This window comes from Sorex araneus, chromosome 6, assembly GCF_027595985.1.
Source record: "Sorex araneus isolate mSorAra2 chromosome 6, mSorAra2.pri, whole genome shotgun sequence".
NCBI lineage: Eukaryota > Metazoa > Chordata > Mammalia > Eulipotyphla > Soricidae > Sorex > Sorex araneus.
The window spans coordinates 28320390-28339409 of record NC_073307.1 but is presented as its reverse complement, the minus strand read 5'-3'; the positions used below and the strand labels follow the sequence as shown (position 1 = coordinate 28339409).

Genomic DNA, 19020 nt, shown 5'->3' with positions numbered 1-19020 from the left:
ACCAAAGTAATTTATTTTGTGTTACTAGTACTAGGTATGGAATCTCCACTAAAAATGAGACCAAAAAGGTTTCTTAGAGGAAGGTGTGTGAAGATTGTTGAATTTCATCCCAGGAGCCATTAAGCCCTAATGTAAGAGATTGGTACATGTTGTTAAAGGTTGAGACTTGTGTGCTTATATCTATATCTGTATAAACATATTTCCCCCTTAGTTCAGTTGCCTTCTACTTTAAGCCCAATCAAATGTGGTATGCTACTCTTCGTATAATAGTGGTGTAAAGTACAAGATGTCACGAGGTCCAGGAATAGATTCACTCATGGGTGAGCTTGCCCGAGTGTGTGGAGAGTGGCCGTGAGCATGGTGGCAGTTGAGTTCTGGAGGTTTTCAGCTGCTGGGACTGGCTCTGTTGTGGCGGGGAGGGACCTCACCTGCTCCCCTCAGGGTTGCCCCAAATGAAGCAACCTGGCGCGGGATCCGGAGGCAAGGATATGACGTATGGACTTGTCTTGTTTGTATGAGCCCCTGGGTTTAATGCTCAGTATCCTGTGGTCTCCGAGCCGTGGCCCAGGTGCCCCTGAGCACTGCTGGGCGTGGCTTAAACCACAATAAAAAAGTAACTGTGGAAGCTCGGGAGATGATCAGTAGTGGAGCCTGTGCCTACCATGTACAAGGCCCTGAAAAACACTAATTTTAACCTTGGTGGTCCCAGGCACCAGTGGCCGAACCACTGGCCAAGCATCACTGAGAGTGGCCCTATACAAGCAAGTGACCTTGGGTCCTCTGACCTCCCTCGGAACCGCCTTCAGCATACTGGGGGTGCTGACTCCAAAGGCATCTTGGTGGCTGTACCCTGGCCAGAGACAACCACGGGAAAAAACTGTTTTTTCCTGAGCTTGCCAAACTTGGCTGCTTATAACAGTCATCCAAGGACCTCTAAGAATACAGTCCCCAGGCCCCATGAAAGACCCAACAGGCCCAGAGAGGGGCACAACAATCAGGGTTCGGTGAAGTATCCAGTATACCCTGTCCCATATGTGGCACCCTGCCACACCAGCAGGAGGGCTTCTCTTTAAAACTTGCAACATTTTAGTTTCAGTTGGGAGAACTGTGTTTATCAGTGTTTCTAATATGTGGCAAGTTGAATTTTGTTTCTTTTCTTTCCTTTTTTTTTTCTATATGTGTGTGTGTGTGTGTGTGTGTGTGTGTGTGTGTGTGATACCCAGTGTTGCTTAGGGCTTATTCCTGGCTCTATGCTCAGACATCACTCCTAAAGGTGCCCAGGAGGCTATATGCAATGCTAGGGATCCAACCCAGGTAAGCTGTGTACAAGGCAAGTTCCTTGCCCACTGTACTATCTCTCCAGCCCCTACATGTGGAAAGTGGCAAGTTAACTGTAATAAATTGAAACTAATTGAGGGAAGTCCACATAGAGTGGTAAGAAATTGCAACTGACAGCTTGCATCTATTCCTCAATTAGTATGTAATGATAGTAATAATGCTACAGTTAAAACATGTTGGACCTTCACTAGATTGTAAGGTAAATTTAATCATGTATATATTTGTCTTATCTCAGCATAGTTAACATAAACTTTTGAAATTCTTTAAAAAAAAAAAACATGTTGGACCTTTACAATGGTTCAAATACAGTGTTGCTAAGCTTTATACATATCCCATTTTGTGTTCTCAGTACCCAATTAGCATATCCATTTAAAAAATTTTTGTTGTTGTTTTTTGGGGGCCACACCCAATGATGCTCAGGGGTTACTCCTGGATCTGTACTCAGGAATTACTTCTGATGGTGCTCAGGAACCATATAGGATACCAGGGATCAAAACTGGGTCTGATACAAGCAAGGCAAGCACCCCACCTGCTGTAGTCTCACACAGCTTCCAGCATACCCATTTTCCAGAGAGAGGAACTAAGGTTCAGAGAGGGTAAAATGTGGCTTGACCAAGGTCTCCAAGGATATGATCAGGATATGATTGTTCTGAGCTAAGCAAACACTAGATTGTTCTGATGCTAGCAATAAGACAAGTATATAAAGCAGATATATATATATGAGCTCTATGGCCTTACCCACTCAAGCAGCCCCTAAGGAAGCAGCCCAGTGGAACTCAGGCCCCTTGGAGTGTCAACCAAAGAAGTATGAAAAGCTAGGCTTTCTAAGAAGAGACAGGGATCAGTGTTATAAATTTAAAGGGCTTCTGTCAAAATGGGCCACACAGGTTTCATAGTGTTAGAGTAAATATCCCATATGTCAATGCCCTTTTTCCCACCAAATTTAAGACTTCTATGTCTGTTCAAGGTGAAGAGACAGAGCCTTTGCAAATTTCCCTGTGTTGCTATGGTTGGAGTCCTACTCACTCCCCTCCTTCTTGTGGTTATTTGCATCATTTTAGCTACAGGAGCTGACACCCCTGAAGAAGCAGAAAATTTACATTCTGGACCTGTTCAGAACTCGGAATATTGCCACAATCACGATTATGTCTTTGCTGCTGTGGTAAGTGGCATGGAAATGGGGTGGCAGTCCATGATTATTACAGCTTCTGCCCTGAGGGAAATTGGGCAAGACCTGGGTTTTTGTGACACAAAATAGAAATGATAGGATTTGAAATGATTTGTATGTGCTCCCAAACTTCAGGCATTTAGTCCTGTTATGGGGGACATTTCAGGCCCAGGGAATGTCTCCCCTAACTGGAATCTGAAACAACCCCCCAGGAAGAGTATTTAAGTCCTGCGGCTCACAGGGAAAGGTCCCTCCCCACTCTACCGGGATAGTGATGTAAGGTGCCTATATCTGACATGCAAATTCAGCCACAGCTCCCTGGAACTGTGTCTGGATCTTTATACTGGTTAGTAGGTAACTGACAAGAGATTAGGAGGCAGGAAAGTAATGAATCAGAGCGGGGAGCTAAGTATAAGGACCTGTCTACCAAGAACAGAGGAAAAAATCGAGAACATTCTCATCACACATAATGAGCTGGTTCAGAGTGCAGCTCATCAGTTTCTAGGGCCCTGATGTCTTGCCACCAGAATGCAGTGTCAGAGTTTCTGCCTCTGAGTCGGGCTTGTCTGTCCAAGGAACAGGACTTTTCTCTCTGCAGGCCAGAGTTTGCAGGTACCTGTGCCTTGAAGTTTATCCACAGAACTGCCACAGCTGAGCCCGTGATAAAGTAGTCAGCGGGTTTATCTAAGCTGTCCTAGAAACCAACGTGGAAGCCACTAAGCTTCCTAGAAGACTGTTGTTTGGTTTCAGATTAGCCCTTGAGCTTCCCAGCCTCACTGAGTAGGTCTACAAAGAGTCACTTTTTAGGTATCCTATGCTCTTCAGTCAGATTAATAAGAAGCAGATCATTATGGAGAGATCACTGTAAGATCACTTAGAGGAGAAACTTCTACCTGGCAGTTCACTGACAGGCTGGGCCATGCTCTTTGCAACTTTTTGATGCATTATAGGATAGTGATCCCCCTCCCTACAGTGAGTTTTACTTCATCAGTTGGAATTTACTGGAAGTGAAGGTATTGAATGTGAAGCAATATGACCTCCACTATGACTTCTTCCTTTTGCTGAAAATGGAGTTGGAACTTTATTTTCACTGAGGTCACTGAAATTTTTTCTTTCTTAAAATAGGAGCTCTAAGATAATGATGATGTACAACAGTTCATGAAAAGCTGAAATTATAAATTAAGTGGCTTGGGATAAGTGTTGATGAATGCTGGTGTATCTAGACTAGTGCCGTCCCATAGAATTTATGAAGCAATTCAAGTAGATTTGTATCGCCAGTACCTGACTACTCAGTAATGAAAATGTGGCTAAGCATGACTGAGACATTGACTTTTAAACTTTTATTTAATTCTGGGTTGGAGAAAGTACAGTCAGTAAGGTCTTGTCTTGCACTTGATCAACCCATCTTGGATCCCACCACCCCATATGGTTCCTCAAGCACTGACAAGATAGATGCCTGAGCAGAGCCAGGGGTAAGAGCTGAGCACAGTTGGAGTGTGGTCCAAAATAACAGAGAGAAAAAGATTATTTAACTTTACATTCAGCTGACAAACTCCCAGTGGCATCCTATTTCATAGGAACACCTACTGCCAAATAGAGTAACAATGATAGGTCTCATTCCCCTGACCCTGAAGAGCCTCTAATGTGGCACCATTTGGAAGGACAAGTAAAGAGAGGCTGCTAAAATCTCAGGGCTAGGCTGAATGGAGACCCTCGAGCAAATCGATGATCAACGGGATTACAGTGACAGTGATTCAGCTGGCTAGTTGTCACTTGTATGACAGCAAGATGTAGCTAATTTCTTGACATCATGGAACTTTAGAGGAACTCAGGGAATCCTCTTGTTAATTTTTCACTTTTTGGTTTTGTCTTTCAGGATGCTCACCTCTGTGGGTTACTTTGCTCTGTCTCTTGATTCTCCTAATTTGCATGGAGATGCCTATTTGAACTGTTTTCTCTCAGCCTTGATTGAAGTTCCAGCATACTTTACAGCCTGGCTGTTACTGCGAACCCTGCCCAGGCGTTATATCATAGCAGGAGTGCTGTTCTTAGGAGGCGGCGTGCTACTGTTAGTTCAGTTGGTGCCTGCAGGTATGAAATTTTAACCAATATTAACAGCTTACCAGAGATTTCTTTGTCCAGACAACAAGTAATCGGGGCTCCTTTTTATGAAGCCTTTACTTCATAAACTATTTGGCTATCACAGTCACCAGTTCATTAAATGAGTGATTATTGCCAAGCCTTTTTCCAGGTTTATAATAACTCCCCTTAAATAGAAACATCAGGCTTTGAGAATCAGAAATCACTAACTGCTTTAGAAGATGAATTTTCCTTGGCATCCTATTCATAGGAACAGTTACCTAAACCCAAAGACTTTTTCATTTATTTTGTTTCTTTTCTTTGGGGGCCACACCTGGTGGTGCACAGAGCTTAGACCTGGTTTTGTGCTCACGGATCAGTTCTGGTGGGGCTCGTGCCCCATGTGGGGTTCCAGAGATTGAATCTAGGTCAGCCACATGCAAGGCAAGCACCCTACCAGTTATACTATCATTTGGCCTGTTTTTAAATTTATTTAAAAATTTTTTGTATTCGTCCCCTTCCCTTCCCCTTTGTCTTTGTTGCTGCTGCAATAATGCAACGCATCACACATAGCTTCTGTGGTGGTCTGAGTGCGCCCTTTGTAGGTGATATTTGTGGCAGGTATCCCTAGCGTCAGTACAATTGGGATGTGGTGTGATGGGAGTGTGTGGCCTCCTATTTGCAGATGCCTTGCCTCTGAGCCATTTCCTGCACGCTCAACCCTCTTTCTGTACCTGGTTTCATGGCACCTTCTATCTTTTTTCCTGAGGTGCATATTCAAGTGTTAGAGTTGTTGGGACATGCCAGCTCCAGAATAAATTTAGTGATTTTTGTGGTCTATAATCTTTAAGTAGTTAAAAAAACACAGAAGAGACATAAAGAGCTTTCATTTACTCCTATTTCTGACTTTCTTACATCATTACAATAGAGGGTTGATACATAGAATGATATGTGGAAATACATGTTTCTTAATAGGATAAAAAGGATTGGTCTTTCTCTTTGATGATAACTTGCTGACAGTTTATCATGAAACTGTTATAACAAGTAAAAGTGGACTAAGGTTATTAGATGCATAAATCATCTTAAATAACAGTAGAGGGAGAGGCTGGAGTCATAGTACCACAGGTAGAGTGCATGCCTTGCACTGGACTGGTCTGGATTCATTCCCTGACACCCCACATGATTCCCTGAGTCTCGCCAGGAGTGATCCCTGGCACAGTAGTAGTAAGCCCTGAGAACCCCTACTGTGGTCCCAAAACTAAATCTGTACTGCCACACACAAAAAGAGGTTCTTATAAAACAAAAGACAAAAAAACTGTATACACTGGGTTTTTAATTTTTTATTTTTGAGTCACCAAGACATACACAGTTACAAAGTTGTTCATGATTGGGTTTCAGTCATGCAACAGTCATGCAATGTTCCAATACCCATTCCTTCACCAGTGCACATTTCTCATCACCAGTGTTCCCAGTTTCCCTCCCATCCTCATCCCTAGCCTGCCTCTATAGCAAACACCACTCGCTCGCTCGCTCTCTCTCCCTCCCTCTCTCTCTCTCTCTCCCTCTCTCTCTCTCTCCCTCTCTCTCTCTCTCCCTCTCTCTCTCTCTCTCTCTCTTTCTCTCTCTCACTCTTTCTCTCTCTGGCATTATGATTTGCAATACAGGTACTGAAACGTTATCGTGTATACACTTTACCTCCTTTCAGCACTCAGTTCTTAGTTCTTGTCCAGAGTGATCATTTCCAGCTAACATTGTCACTGTTTTTTTTTCCAGAGTACAGTAGTTTGTCCATTGGTCTGGTGATGCTGGGGAAGTTTGGGATCACTTCCGCTTTCTCCATGCTGTATGTCTTCACTGCAGAGCTCTATCCAACCCTGGTCAGGAATATGGCAGTGGGGGTCACCTCCATGGCTTCCCGAGTGGGCAGCATCATCGCTCCCTACTTTGTTTACCTTGGTGAGATACAACGCAGAAGCTTGTTATTTTTCCAGATATAAAATATGAATGGATTTTTATTGTGAAAAATTCAGTTTATATAGAAAGAGCTGGAAAAAAATACAAGTACCTTTTCTCTCTCAGCTCCCCATATGACAGCCCTAGAAATCATGAATTTTAATCATTTGTGAGTAATTCTTCATAAAGTTTGTTTTGCACCATATGCATTTATTGTGTGTCTGTAATGAACACAAAATTATATTAGCTATATTGTTTCACAACATTGAAAAAACTTTAGTATAAGAATATCTTTGCCTCTTGTTATGTAACACTCTCTCATGGTCTAGTTAGTACATGATTTTCTAAGATGATATGTCCATTATTTATTTAACCGGCTTATGGATGAACATTCAGGCCTTGCAGGGTTTTGTTACTGCAGAGATCACTGCAGTGCACGTTCCCAACGCCCTCATACTCTTTGTTTCTTTTTTTTTAAATTTATTTATTTTTATTGAATCACCATGTGGAAAGTTACAAAGCTTTCAGTCTTAAGTCTCAGTTATACAATGCTCAAACACCCATCCCTTTACCAGTGCACATATTCCACCACCAAGAACCACAGTAAACCTCCCCCCCACCCCCCCAGCCCCCCAACCCCCCACCCCGCCTGTGTAGCTGATAAATTTCACTTTACTCTCTCTTTACTTTGGTTACATTCAATATTTCAACAAAAAACTCACTATTATTGTTTGGAGTTCCCTGCCCCCAACAAAGTCAGACCTGCTGGAAAGGAAGCATTTGATAATTTGTTTACATCAATTTGAACTCAGAGTCACTGAAGTAAAATTTCTGGAGCAAAGATAAAATGTCATAGATAATTCCAAATTGACTTCTAAATATATCTTACATCTAACTATCACTTTATGAAAGTGCCCATTTCCTTGTGTCTAATAACCAACAATGGGAAGAATCAACATGTTTGTTTGTTTTAAGCACTGATAATCTGTTATGTAAAAACTGGACATCATCAGTGCTTTCATTCCATTTCTTTAATCATAAGTATGATTGGAAATTTTTTATATGTATTGTTAACGTTCCAGTTAACTTTTTCAGTGACAAGATTGCTCACATCTTTTGGCCTTCCTTCTTATGGGTATTCAACATTATCATATTGATCTGTGAAAGCCCTTTATAATCAAAAGAAATTAGTCCTTTGTATATATATGTTCCAATTTTGTCCCTTTATTCTTTTTTTTTTTTTTTGCTTTTTGGGTCACACCTGGCAATGCACAGGGGTTACTCCTGGCTCTGCACTCAGGAATTACTCCTGGCCATGCTCAGGGGACCATATGGGATGCTGGGATTTGAACCCGGGTCGGCCGCGTGCAAGGCAAACACCCTACCCGCTGTGCTATCGCTCCAGCCCCATTTTGTCCCTTTATTCTTCACATTTTTATTTTGTAAAATGTTCTGTGCAATGCAGCAAACTGATTTTTATGAAACCATACTTCTTGATCTGGAGTACTACCACAGAGGAGTTTAGGAGTTTGAGAGGGATGTTTAGTAAATAGATCTGCCATGCCAAGTCCTCATTTAGGGATCTACTGGTGAGAGATGTAGGCTCTGTCTTCATTCTTTTCCATCATGCATTGCTCGTCTGTTGATTGAAACACACAGACACAGATTCACACCTCCCTCTTTATATTCTGAGACATATTTAAATAACCAGCACGGTATTTTTCTCTTAAAGGAAAAACATTTTCTTATCTTAAACATAGTCTGCAGAACTCCAGCACTCTCCCCCTGAGAGTTTTATTATATAGAATGGTGTTATTTTCCCTCTATTCCCCACTTTTCATGCTTTTGAGTCCAGTGGTAGAGTATTAATATATAAGAAATGAAGGTGTCTACAAGAGAGTTTTACAGTCCACATGGCTACTGCCTTTGTGAGACAGAGACCTCAATGAAGCTTCAAGGTAAATGCTGATATTTTTGGTTTTTCTTTAACTAATTGCATTCTTGGGTGTGTTGTTACCCTGCAATTTCTGCACACAGGAAGGAAGCAAGGTGAGAATGATTGTTGAATGATTATTCTCCCATCTGAGTATTGCCAGATGAAGAAGGGTTTGAGCGGTTCTTCTAGTTACATGTAATAATGGGTCATAGGGGCTGGAGAGATAGCACAGTGGGTAGGGCGTTTGCCTTGCATACGGCCGACCCGGGTTCAAATCCCAGCATCCCATATGGTCCCCTGAGCACGGCCAGGGGTAATTCCTGAGTGCAGAGCCAGGAGTAACCCCTGTGCATCGCCAGGTGTGACCCAAAAAGCCAAAAAAAAAAAAAAACCAACAATAATGGGTCATAGAAATTCATCAAAAAGAAACCAAGGCCTGGTGCCTGACATTTATTGACTTAAATGAAATTAAAACTAGTACTTAGGTTTCTTTGTTTGCTTGTTTGTTTTAGAGTCTCATAATTCTGTGGACCTAGAGTTTCACTACAGCCTGCTGGTTTAACAAAAGCAAAGGTCGCTCTGCTCATAATGACCAGCAGCCATCCCTGCCACACCATCCTTTTCCTGTCCTTCCATCCCCCTCCTCTAGTTATCTCCACCTGAGGAGGAGAACTTTGGTAGGCAACAATTTCTATCTAAAGAGCATTGGTCACACATGAGTAAGTGATAGGTTAGAGAATGCCAGCTGATACAAAAGACCTTTTGATAGTGCAAAATCAGGGAAGTAAATGATGAGAGGAATGTTGTGACAGCAGTCTATCAGATGTTCAGATCTAAAACTGCTCTCAAATACTGTTCGCCACCATGAAAAGATAATTCTCCAAAGCATCTGGAAGATTCCTTTGTCTCACTGTTGTTTCTTATGTCCCACACCTCACAGGTGCTTATAACAGAATCCTGCCCTACATTCTCATGGGCAGTCTGACTGTCCTGATTGGACTCATCACTCTTTTTTTCCCTGAAAGTTTTGGAATGCCTCTACCTGAGACCTTGGAGCAGATGCAGAAAGTAAAAGGGTAAGTGGAAAAATGATACCAAAGGGCCAGAAAGATAGTACATAGAAGAGCACTTGCCTTGCATGCAATGAGGCCAGCCTGAGTTGGAATCCTGAAACCATATATGGTCCCCTGAGCACCACTAGGGGCACCATCAGGTATGGCCTAAAAGGAAAGGAAAAGAAGAAGGAAGGAAGGAAGGAAGGAAGGAAGGAAGGAAGGAAGGAAGGAAGGAAGGAAGGAAGGAAGGAAGGAAGGAAGGAAGGAAGGAAGGAAGGAAGGAAGGAAGGAAGGAAGGAAGGAAGGAAGGAAGGAAGGTCTTAAAAGATAGCATATTTTCTCAGAAAGGATAAACATGCAAGAAGAACAAGGAAAGGTCTGAAAAAAGTATAATGTGCTTGATCCATTAATAAGCATAGAGTGAAGCAATGGAAATTAGAACAGTGTACTAATGGGATGGAATATAAATTCGTGGATTACAATAATTTGGAATTAAGCCTCCAAAATATGAGAAAAAGTATGTAAGAAGTAGCAATTTAGATTCAGTGGGGGAGAGGAGAATGTGTCTATTCAGTAAATGTATTAGAAAATTTACCTAGCCACTTGGAGAAATAAAAAACTTAAATCCTGGGATCAGAGAGATTAGTACATCAAGTAAGGTGCTTGCCGGGTATGCAGCTGACCCAGGTTTGATCTCTGGTACCCCATACGGTTCCCTAAGCATCACCAGGGGTGATCAGTGAGTGCTGAACCAGGAGTAAGCCCTGAGTACTGCAGTATGTGCCCCCAAACCAAAACCCAAACAAAATAAGCAAAACCATAAAAAGCTTAAATCCCACTTCAAAAAATATCTAGGATAGGGGCTGGGAAGATACCCCAAAAGACTGGAGCGTATGCCTACGTACACAGGGCCCATGGTTCAATCCCTGGCACTACATGCTCTCTTGAGCATTTGTGGGTATATTCTTGGCAACCCCCAGTACTGCTGGGAGGCTGCTCTCACCACAAAAGGCATGGTAAATTCCAGAAGGAATAAAAAGTTCAGCTGAAAATATGAAATCATAAAGGTACCGGAAGAAAAATATGTTTATAGTTTAGAAAAGGTCTTTTTGAACATGACCTGAAAAACAAAGAGCCATAAAGGGACTAGATGGAAATATCTGATTATGTAACTTTAGATACTGTTGGCACAGCAAAAGAAGAAACCATAAATAGAGACAAAGGTCAGCTCGGGGAGTTTTTTTGCTGCACAATATAGACACGGGATTAATATATCTAACAAACAAAAACTCTTAGCAATCAGTGGAGAAAACTCAAGCATTGTAGTAGAAAAACTAGCAAAAAACACAACCAGCAGCTTACAGAGAAGTACGCTTCAGTGGCTGATCCATACAGGAAAAGATACTGTCCACGCTAATTTAAAAATAAATAAAATAAAATAATTCTATTTAAAATTGGTTTTGTTTTGTTTTGTTTGGGGATCACTCCCAGTAATTCTCAGGTATTATTCCTGCCTCTGGGCTCATAAATTACTCCTGGCAGTGCTTGGGGGACCTTATGGGGTGCCAGGGATTGAACTCCACTTGGCTGTGTGCAAGGCAAGTGCCTTACCCACTATACTATCTCTCCAGCCTCTTGATTCTGTTTTATTATTATGTGTGGAACTATATGATTATATGGAGTACTTCCTTCAGACACCCCCTTTTTTTTTTGCCTCCCCAGTAATGCTCAGGAACCCACAGACACACCACATACCTGACACTTGGTTCAGTGCTCAGAGTAGGCGACACTATGGTGCCAGGAATGGAACTTGGGGCCTTCTGCATACAGGCTGTGCACTCATCCTTTTGAACTTTTTCCCCACCCACCACGTTTTTTTTCTTTTTGGGCCACACCCAGCATGATCAGGGGTTACTCCTGGCTCTGCACTCAGGAATTACTCCTGGCAGTACTTGGGGGATCATATGGGATGCTGGGGATCGAACCTGGGTTGGCCGCATGCAAGGCAAACACCCTACCCGCTGTACTATCGATCCGGCCCACCAACTGCTTTTTATGCCAAATGGGAATCCCCTAAATTAGTTTAATTCTGACACTAGCTGTGGGAGTTTGTGTCAGACTTCACAGGTTTCTGGGGTCAGGTTCACAAGACTGACCTCTCTTCAAACGCCAGGGCAAATATGAGGGTCCCCCAAGTTGTCCATACTTCCTTCTCACCTGGCGACAAAGTCAAGTATTTCCACACCCTACTTCCTCCTTAAATTCAGTACATTCCTAGAACTCAGGAAAACACGACTTAGCATTCTGGGTTTATTGTGGACCTGAGGGTGAGTTCTGAAAGGTCCAGACACAGAAGCTTCTGTTCCCGTAGTTACGAAGGGCCACTCTGCCATACACGCATGAGTTTGCCAACTGGAGGCTCTCCAAATCCCATTGTTTAGAAGTTTGTTAAGACATTTTCATCACACAAGCACAATCAATTATTAATTCAATCTTCAGCCCTCTGCCCTCCCTGGAGTTGGGAGGGAGGCTGAAAGTTTCAGGTTTCTAACCACACTTTATCTTTCATTGACCAGCACCACACCCCAGCAATGGCAGGGCCAGCCAAGAGCCACCTCTTTATAATAAAAGACGAGAAACTCTCGTTACCACATGACCTGGGAAATTACTAAGGGGTATAGGAGCTCTGGATCAGGATTCAGGAGGCCCAGAGGGATAGTACAATGGGCCGGAGCACATGCTTGGCATGCAGGAAGCCTGAGTTTGATCCCCAACACCTGCAGTAGCCCCTGTGCACTGCTGAGAGTGACTCAAAACACAAAAGAATTATAGAGGGAAAAAATTTTTAGTGCCTGGACATGATAAAGTTTATATATTGTGGATGGATTCTGATTCCTAACAAAGCAGATACAGCAAAAGGTAGCAGTTTTGATAAGTTTTTTTCTTCTGATGCTACATAACTACTTCACTATCAGCTTCAACTTTCAGAGTACCCCCTGCTTGCCTCTAGTCTTTCCTTGAGGAAATTGTAAGGGTTTAAATTGTGGCGTTTTTTTCTGTCTAATGAAGAAAATAGCTCCATGTTTTCAAAATGATAAACTGCTAGTCTAGACTAGCATTTTTGAAGAGGGTCTTGAATATTTCATTTTCTTTAGCACCTATCTTATTTTCAGGTTCAGATCCGGGAAAAAGTCAAGACATTCAATGGAGAAAGAGGAAAATCCCAAAGTTGTAATAACTACATTCTAATAAAAATTTCCTTCCCATTTGGTGACCTGGAAGACAAATGCATGAGACTCTGAAGAAACCCAAGTCCTTTCCGGCAGGCGGATCTTTTTGTGGGCCTTGCTGTTGAGAAGTGTGTGTCATCCAGCGAACTCTGTATAGCCCTCCCAGATAACCGTCTGGTTTTTAAAGGCCAACTGTTTCAAGAGAGTTCTCTTACTAATTAATAATGAATGAGATGAGTTTCTAAGACCTCTTTTTGAAAATGTGTGTTGGTCAAGATTAGTGAATCCTTATCAAGATTAACACTCATTTCCAAGCATACAAATCAATCCAGATAAAAAAGAATGTTATTGTATTAGCACAATAATCAGGTGACAATGGTGGGTGCATGTGTGTGTGTGTGTGTGTGTGTGTGTGTGTGTGTAAGGGTGGTATGTAAGTGAAACAGCACATTCAAAATGATTGCTATGTTTAAAGTGAACTTACTGAAGTAACAAAATGATTATATGTAATATGCCTTTCCAGAAATATTTATGTACTCAGAGAAGACTGATATTAATTAAAAACATTTGAAAGTGAAATGCAGCAGATCTGAGACCTGGTTCCTAGAGCCAACAGAAGAACCTGAGGCCACTCTGAGCGGTGTCGGCAGAGGAGGCCCTCACAGCCAATGGAATGGGGCTGTGCTTTGTGCTCTTTTTGAATCTGTGACTAAATCCTCTGTTTCCTAAGACTATTTCCTAAGAGAGATTTTGCTGGCAAAAAGAATGACGAAAACTGTCAAAACCTGTTAGATTGGTAAAGATAACTTGCTCATCTGTGTCTTACAGCCAACAAGGGCACCCAGAAGGGCAGCCAAGCCAGCAACCCGCAGAACCTTTTCAAACACCTTTCCATCCGTTCTTACCTTTCTGATACTTAGCTTTACATGCAGCTGTTGCCTTCCAGGCGTGCAGCTGGTCTGGAACGGGGAACCTGAATTCCATGAAGGAACATCATAAAAAATAAAAGTCACTGAGGAGATGATGCATTTCCTTAAGATCAGAAAATGGCAATTAGCTATGTCATAGGGCTTGTTGAGACGGTACCATGGCAACAAGTTCCTCTCAGACACTCAGGGACAGCATGTTTTTGTTGAAAGTGAGCACAGCAGGGTTACCGCCAGTCCTTTGAACATGCCCAGAGCTCAGGTATGCTTGTCATATCCACCGTCACTGACCTCCTGCTTGGCGGCAACGTCTCCTAGAAATAATTACCCCCAAGTGCAAATTTCCACTCTCAAATATTTTTCAAAGGAACCTTTGATCCTTGTTCAACTATCCTTATTATATCATGATCCTTCTCTTGAACCTTTCTGATGAACTCAAAGAATACTTTTCTCTCTATGGTTTGGTTTCTTGTACATATTTTACGTCCAAATTAAGAACTCACCAAACCTACCTTTTGACTATCACTACAAACTTGCTTGGATAAATAAGGGTAGTGTAGGTATCTGTGGGGACCCAGGTGTGCAGCTCCAGCTAGCAGTCTTGTGGCACCCTTCGGGGGGCTGGCATTTTTTCCTCTGGTCAGGACATAGAGCACTTCACGCTGCCTCCTGAGAAGCTCTCAGCCAGCAACCACTGCCCGCTCCTCTGGGCTCCACTGGCATTTGTGACGCTCTTTCATTTGGGTTCTTGGGGTGCTGCACTGCCTGGAGTTTCCCTTACTTCTCTGCTCCACAACTCTCACAGGCTTTTGATACATTAATTAAAAGAACGCCCAAGTCCAGAGCCAGGGAGACAGTTCATGGGTGCTGAAATCTTTCCTGACTTGGATGTTTCCCACATCAGGATGACTTGGATGTTTTGTTTTTTTTTCTCTCAACTTGCTAAATTCCAGAGTTAATCTTTTAATCAGATTCCTTTCCTCTTTCTTAATCTACCTTACTCTTTCAGGTAAATAACAATGCTGATTATTCCCAACCGCACTTTTGTTCCCCATTGACATCTCCAGCGATAAATGTAACTGGAAAAGTAAAAATAACAAACATGCTGACCTTAATCATTTTACTTTAATTGTCAGACATTTCATCAGGAACCTTATTTCTCACGACAGCCATGCTTTCGTGAGAACAGACAGTTAATCCTAGTCTGTTCCCACCAACCTTGTTCTTTAGAACACTGTCTCCTCCCCTCTGCTTAAATTGGGCTTGCTTCCTAGTTCTACAGAAAAGAGCTGCAGGGGCTTGAAAGCTTGCTTCAGTTTCCGATCATCACCAACATGACCCAGGTAATCCTGCCACTACACGTCCTGAGCAGGACCACATCCTTGTGCCCCAACACTGAACTACTAGCCCAGCTGGCAAGAATCACTGGGAGAGGCCTCAGGTTTCCAGTGTACAGATTGGGAGAACTACACTATCCCATATACGCACACAGAAGCTAGGGGGGAGAACTACTTACTTATTTTAATAATCCACTAATCTAATTCAATGTGTACCTCCACACTCTCTCTATTTTTCTGTTAGTTGAAATAAACGGTCTCCGCTTTTAGCACAGGGCTTTATCTGTCTCTCTTATTAAGAAAATAAGATAACACACCCCAACTGTCATCATTTATGCAAAGACCACAATACCAAACCAGAACTTAGTATCCAACCTAGTTAGGACTAGGGATGTAGGTTGCTTATCTTGTATCTGAGAGGCCCAGGTTTCAACCTTCAACAACACACACATACACACACACACATACACACACACACATTAACTTAAACATAGTTTCAACTCCTCCCAGGAATTATGGTCCCAGTCAACACTGGAAAATGTCACATAGACTCCTTAGTTTCCCACCAAAGAAGACAGGCCTTGCTGTGATATTTTCTTTTGCTATAACCCCTAGCCCTGCCTTATCCTTCTTCTGACCATAGAAATTCAATTTGTAAGTTCAAAGCTCCTACTAGTTAGGTGGGAAACTTATAAATTGTTGAATAAAGCCAATTAGATCATCCAGTTTATTTAGGTAATTTTAAACTCACTGTATTTCTTTATCCAGATCTCATTCTTTCCTTTTGTACTTTGTGCCTGGACTGCACACTCTCCTCTAAGCCTTTGACTACTACTTCTTCATAATCACTTACTCCAGTGATTTTCCAGACTCACCAATAATTTCCCCTCTCTTCCAAACTTTTCTCATTCAGCATATAAACATGTTGTTATTTCTACAATGGTTTTTTGGTTTTATTTGGTTTGGTTTTTGTTTGGGGGCTACACCCGGCAATGCTCAGGGGTTATTCCTGACTCTGCACTCAGAAATCACTCCTGGTAGGGCTCAGGGGACCATATGGGATGCCTAAGATTGAACCTAGGTTGGCCAAATGCAAGGCAAGTGCCCTACCCACTGAACTATTGCTCCAGCCCTATTTCTATTTCTACAGTATTTAAGAGCTCTCTCTATATATCTTTCTGTCTCTCTCTTTCTTTCTGTCTCTCTCTTTCTGTCTCTCTCTGTCTCTCTCTCCCTCCCTCTCTCTCTCTCTCTCTCTCTGGTGTTTGGGCCACACCCTGTGGTGCTCAGGGCAGTCCTGGCAGGGCTTAGGGGACCACATGGGGTGGCAGGGTCAGTCAGGTAGGCAAGTGCCCTACCTGCTAGTATCTCTCTTGACCCCACTTTGCCTTCAGCTTATTCCTCAAACTCACCAAAAGATTGCTCACTATTTGGCACTTCCAATTTTTTCCCATTTTCTCTGAGCCCTCTCTAATTAGGCATTAGCCCTCAGCAGAACACTTTTCATCAAAGTTCTAAGTGAGTTGTATGTTCTGAATTCAGATATCAGTTAGATTACTCTGACTAATAAATATCTACTTAGTTAACTTACCTGACCTCTCAAGACATCAGAGACCTTTTTAAAAAAATGTTTCCCAGAACCTCACACTTGCTTAGTTTTCCTCTAAGCCTTTGACTACTCCTTCCTTCATAATCTCTTTGGCCCTGCTCTCTGATACCTCAGACTGGGAGGGAATTCTTTTTCCTTGTGGAGGTTATATCTCATGAGGAGTACTTCTCTGTCCCTAGCAGTCAGAACAAATACATCACATAGTAAATGTTCAGTAAATATTTATCACAAAAAAGGGTAAATTTATTATTGCCAGGATTATTGTTAAATAGGCAAATACAATTAGTTTTCAAACAAGAAAACATTGGTTAGTATACAGTCTTCTGCTTTACAAATAATCAAAAGAATACTAATTGAAATGACAGTGCCATTTTCAGCTAACACATGAGTGAAATTGCAGAGTGATAGAATATAATTCTGATGGAAATATGGGGAGATACACTCCCATAGTTTTCTAGTGAGAATATAGACTGGTTTATAATTTTTTATGAAAAACAAATTGTCACTATTTCTAGAGTTTTAAACTTATAATGCTTGTATTTTTTCTACATGTCACCTCCACAATGAGGAAATAATCAAGAGATATAAATAAAGGACACATTTTTTACATAGATATGTAAATATAGATATGTATCCATGGCAGGCATCATTTGCATATGTATACAATAATAATTAAGCATGGCATAATATAGAGATTTAAGACTTGTACTTTAAGACACTGTTTAAAGAAATTGAAGATACAAATCACTGGAATGATATTTATTTATCTGTGCTTGTGGACTGGAAAACTCAAATGTCACCAAATTTCCATGCTAACTAAAGCATTTTACAAACTTAATACAACTTCTATCAAAATCCCAATAACATCTTTGTTGAACTAAAGACTGTTCTTTTCAGCAAATGGTTTTAGGAAAACTGGCTGTTCACATAAAAAAGAATGAAATTGTATCTATACCTTATACCACAGGCAAAAATTAACTCAAAATTGATTAAAGCATAAATGTAAGACCTATAACTATAAGCTAGAAGAAAAACTTCAGGACGCTGGTTTTTGCAATGATTCCTTGGCACCAAAAATAAGACACCATAAGCAAAAATAGCCCTAATGGTACAGATGCTATTCATCTTGTGCTATACAAATTCTAAGGCTTCTATGTATCAAACGAAACATCAACCTAAGGACTAAGAGAAATTATTTGTCAGTCATCTATCTCATAAGTGGTCAGCATCTGGAATATATAGGTAACTTCTCAACTCTATAACAAAAGTGACAAATAATTTTAAAATTTAAAATTGGGCAAATGACTTGAAAAGATAATCTTCCAAAGAAAATAGGTATGCAGATGCAAATAACAAGCAAGCATATGAAAAGATGCCCCAACATCAAATCATTGGGAAAATGCAAATTAAAACCACAATGAACTCTTACCTCACACTCACTAGAATTGCTATAAAAAGAACTGAAAACTGGTATTGACAAAGAGATGGAGAAATTGCAAGCATTTGCATTGTTGGTAGGAATGTAAAATGATGAAGTCACTATGGAAAACTGAATGTCAGCTCCTTAAAAAACTAAGAATGAAGAGTTACTACATGATCCATCAATTTCACTTGTGGGAATAAAGCCAAGATAATTCAAAGGAGAATCTCAAAGTGATGGTTACGTATCCTTGAGAACTATTCAAAATAGCCAAGAGCTGAAAGTCATTGACAGATGAATAGATGAAGAAAATGTGGTTTCTGCATACAGTGAAATATTTTTCAGCTTTAAAAAGAAGAAAAATATGTCACATGCTGTAGCATGAATGAACCTCAAAGACATAATTAGTGAAACAAGCCAATCTCCAAAATGACAAACATTGTGTCATTCCACTCATGGAATTATCTGAAATAGCCAGAATTATAGAACCAGAAGATAGAAATATAGTTATAAAATAGGGAAGGGATGAGATGAAGGGAAGTTAGTGTTTAGTGGTTTTTAATTTTGCAAGATGAAAAAGTTTAAGATTTTTGCACAAAAATGTAAATATACTTTATGCTACTGAACACTTAAAATGGTTAAGATTATAAATGTTAATGTTATATGTTTTTACCACAATAAAAATAAGTATGAAAATAGTGAAATAGAAAATGATGTGTCGTTATGGAAGAATATTATGTATCATTATTCTGTTTGTTTTGTTTTTGTTTGGGGGCCATACTGGCTCTGCTCAGGGCTTTCTCCTGGTTCTGTGCTCAGGGATTACTTCTGGCAAGGCTTAGGGGATCATATGTAGTGAGTGCTTAAAACCAAGTTCAGACCAGCGTCTCAGGCTGGTCAAATTCAAATTCCTTACCTGCCTCTTATTATATGACTTTTAAAAGCGGTGTTTAAGAATTTTGGGGAAGA

General features: G+C 41.1%; 1 protein-coding gene and 1 long non-coding RNA gene across 2 annotated transcripts in view; one reads left to right on the top strand and one right to left on the bottom strand.

The window, feature by feature from the left end:
* Positions 1 to 13720, top strand: part of SLC22A4 (solute carrier family 22 member 4) — a 53878-nt gene extending 40158 nt beyond the window's left edge. Inside the window, exons 7-11 of the mRNA XM_055143858.1 lie at positions 2400 to 2500; positions 4383 to 4597; positions 6359 to 6541; positions 9415 to 9550; positions 12703 to 13720. Coding sequence (XP_054999833.1) covers positions 2400 to 2500; positions 4383 to 4597; positions 6359 to 6541; positions 9415 to 9550; positions 12703 to 12778 — 711 coding nt within the window. The 3' untranslated portion in view covers positions 12779 to 13720. The remainder of the gene's footprint in view (positions 1 to 2399; positions 2501 to 4382; positions 4598 to 6358; positions 6542 to 9414; positions 9551 to 12702) is intronic.
* LOC129406076 (uncharacterized) lies at positions 6402 to 13761 on the bottom strand. The gene is made up of 3 exons (XR_008630788.1): positions 13665 to 13761; positions 6651 to 6759; positions 6402 to 6537 (listed from the first exon to the last, which is right to left on the bottom strand). It is a non-coding gene; the product is annotated as an uncharacterized LOC129406076 (long non-coding RNA).
* Between the last annotated feature and the right edge of the window lie 5259 nt (positions 13762 to 19020).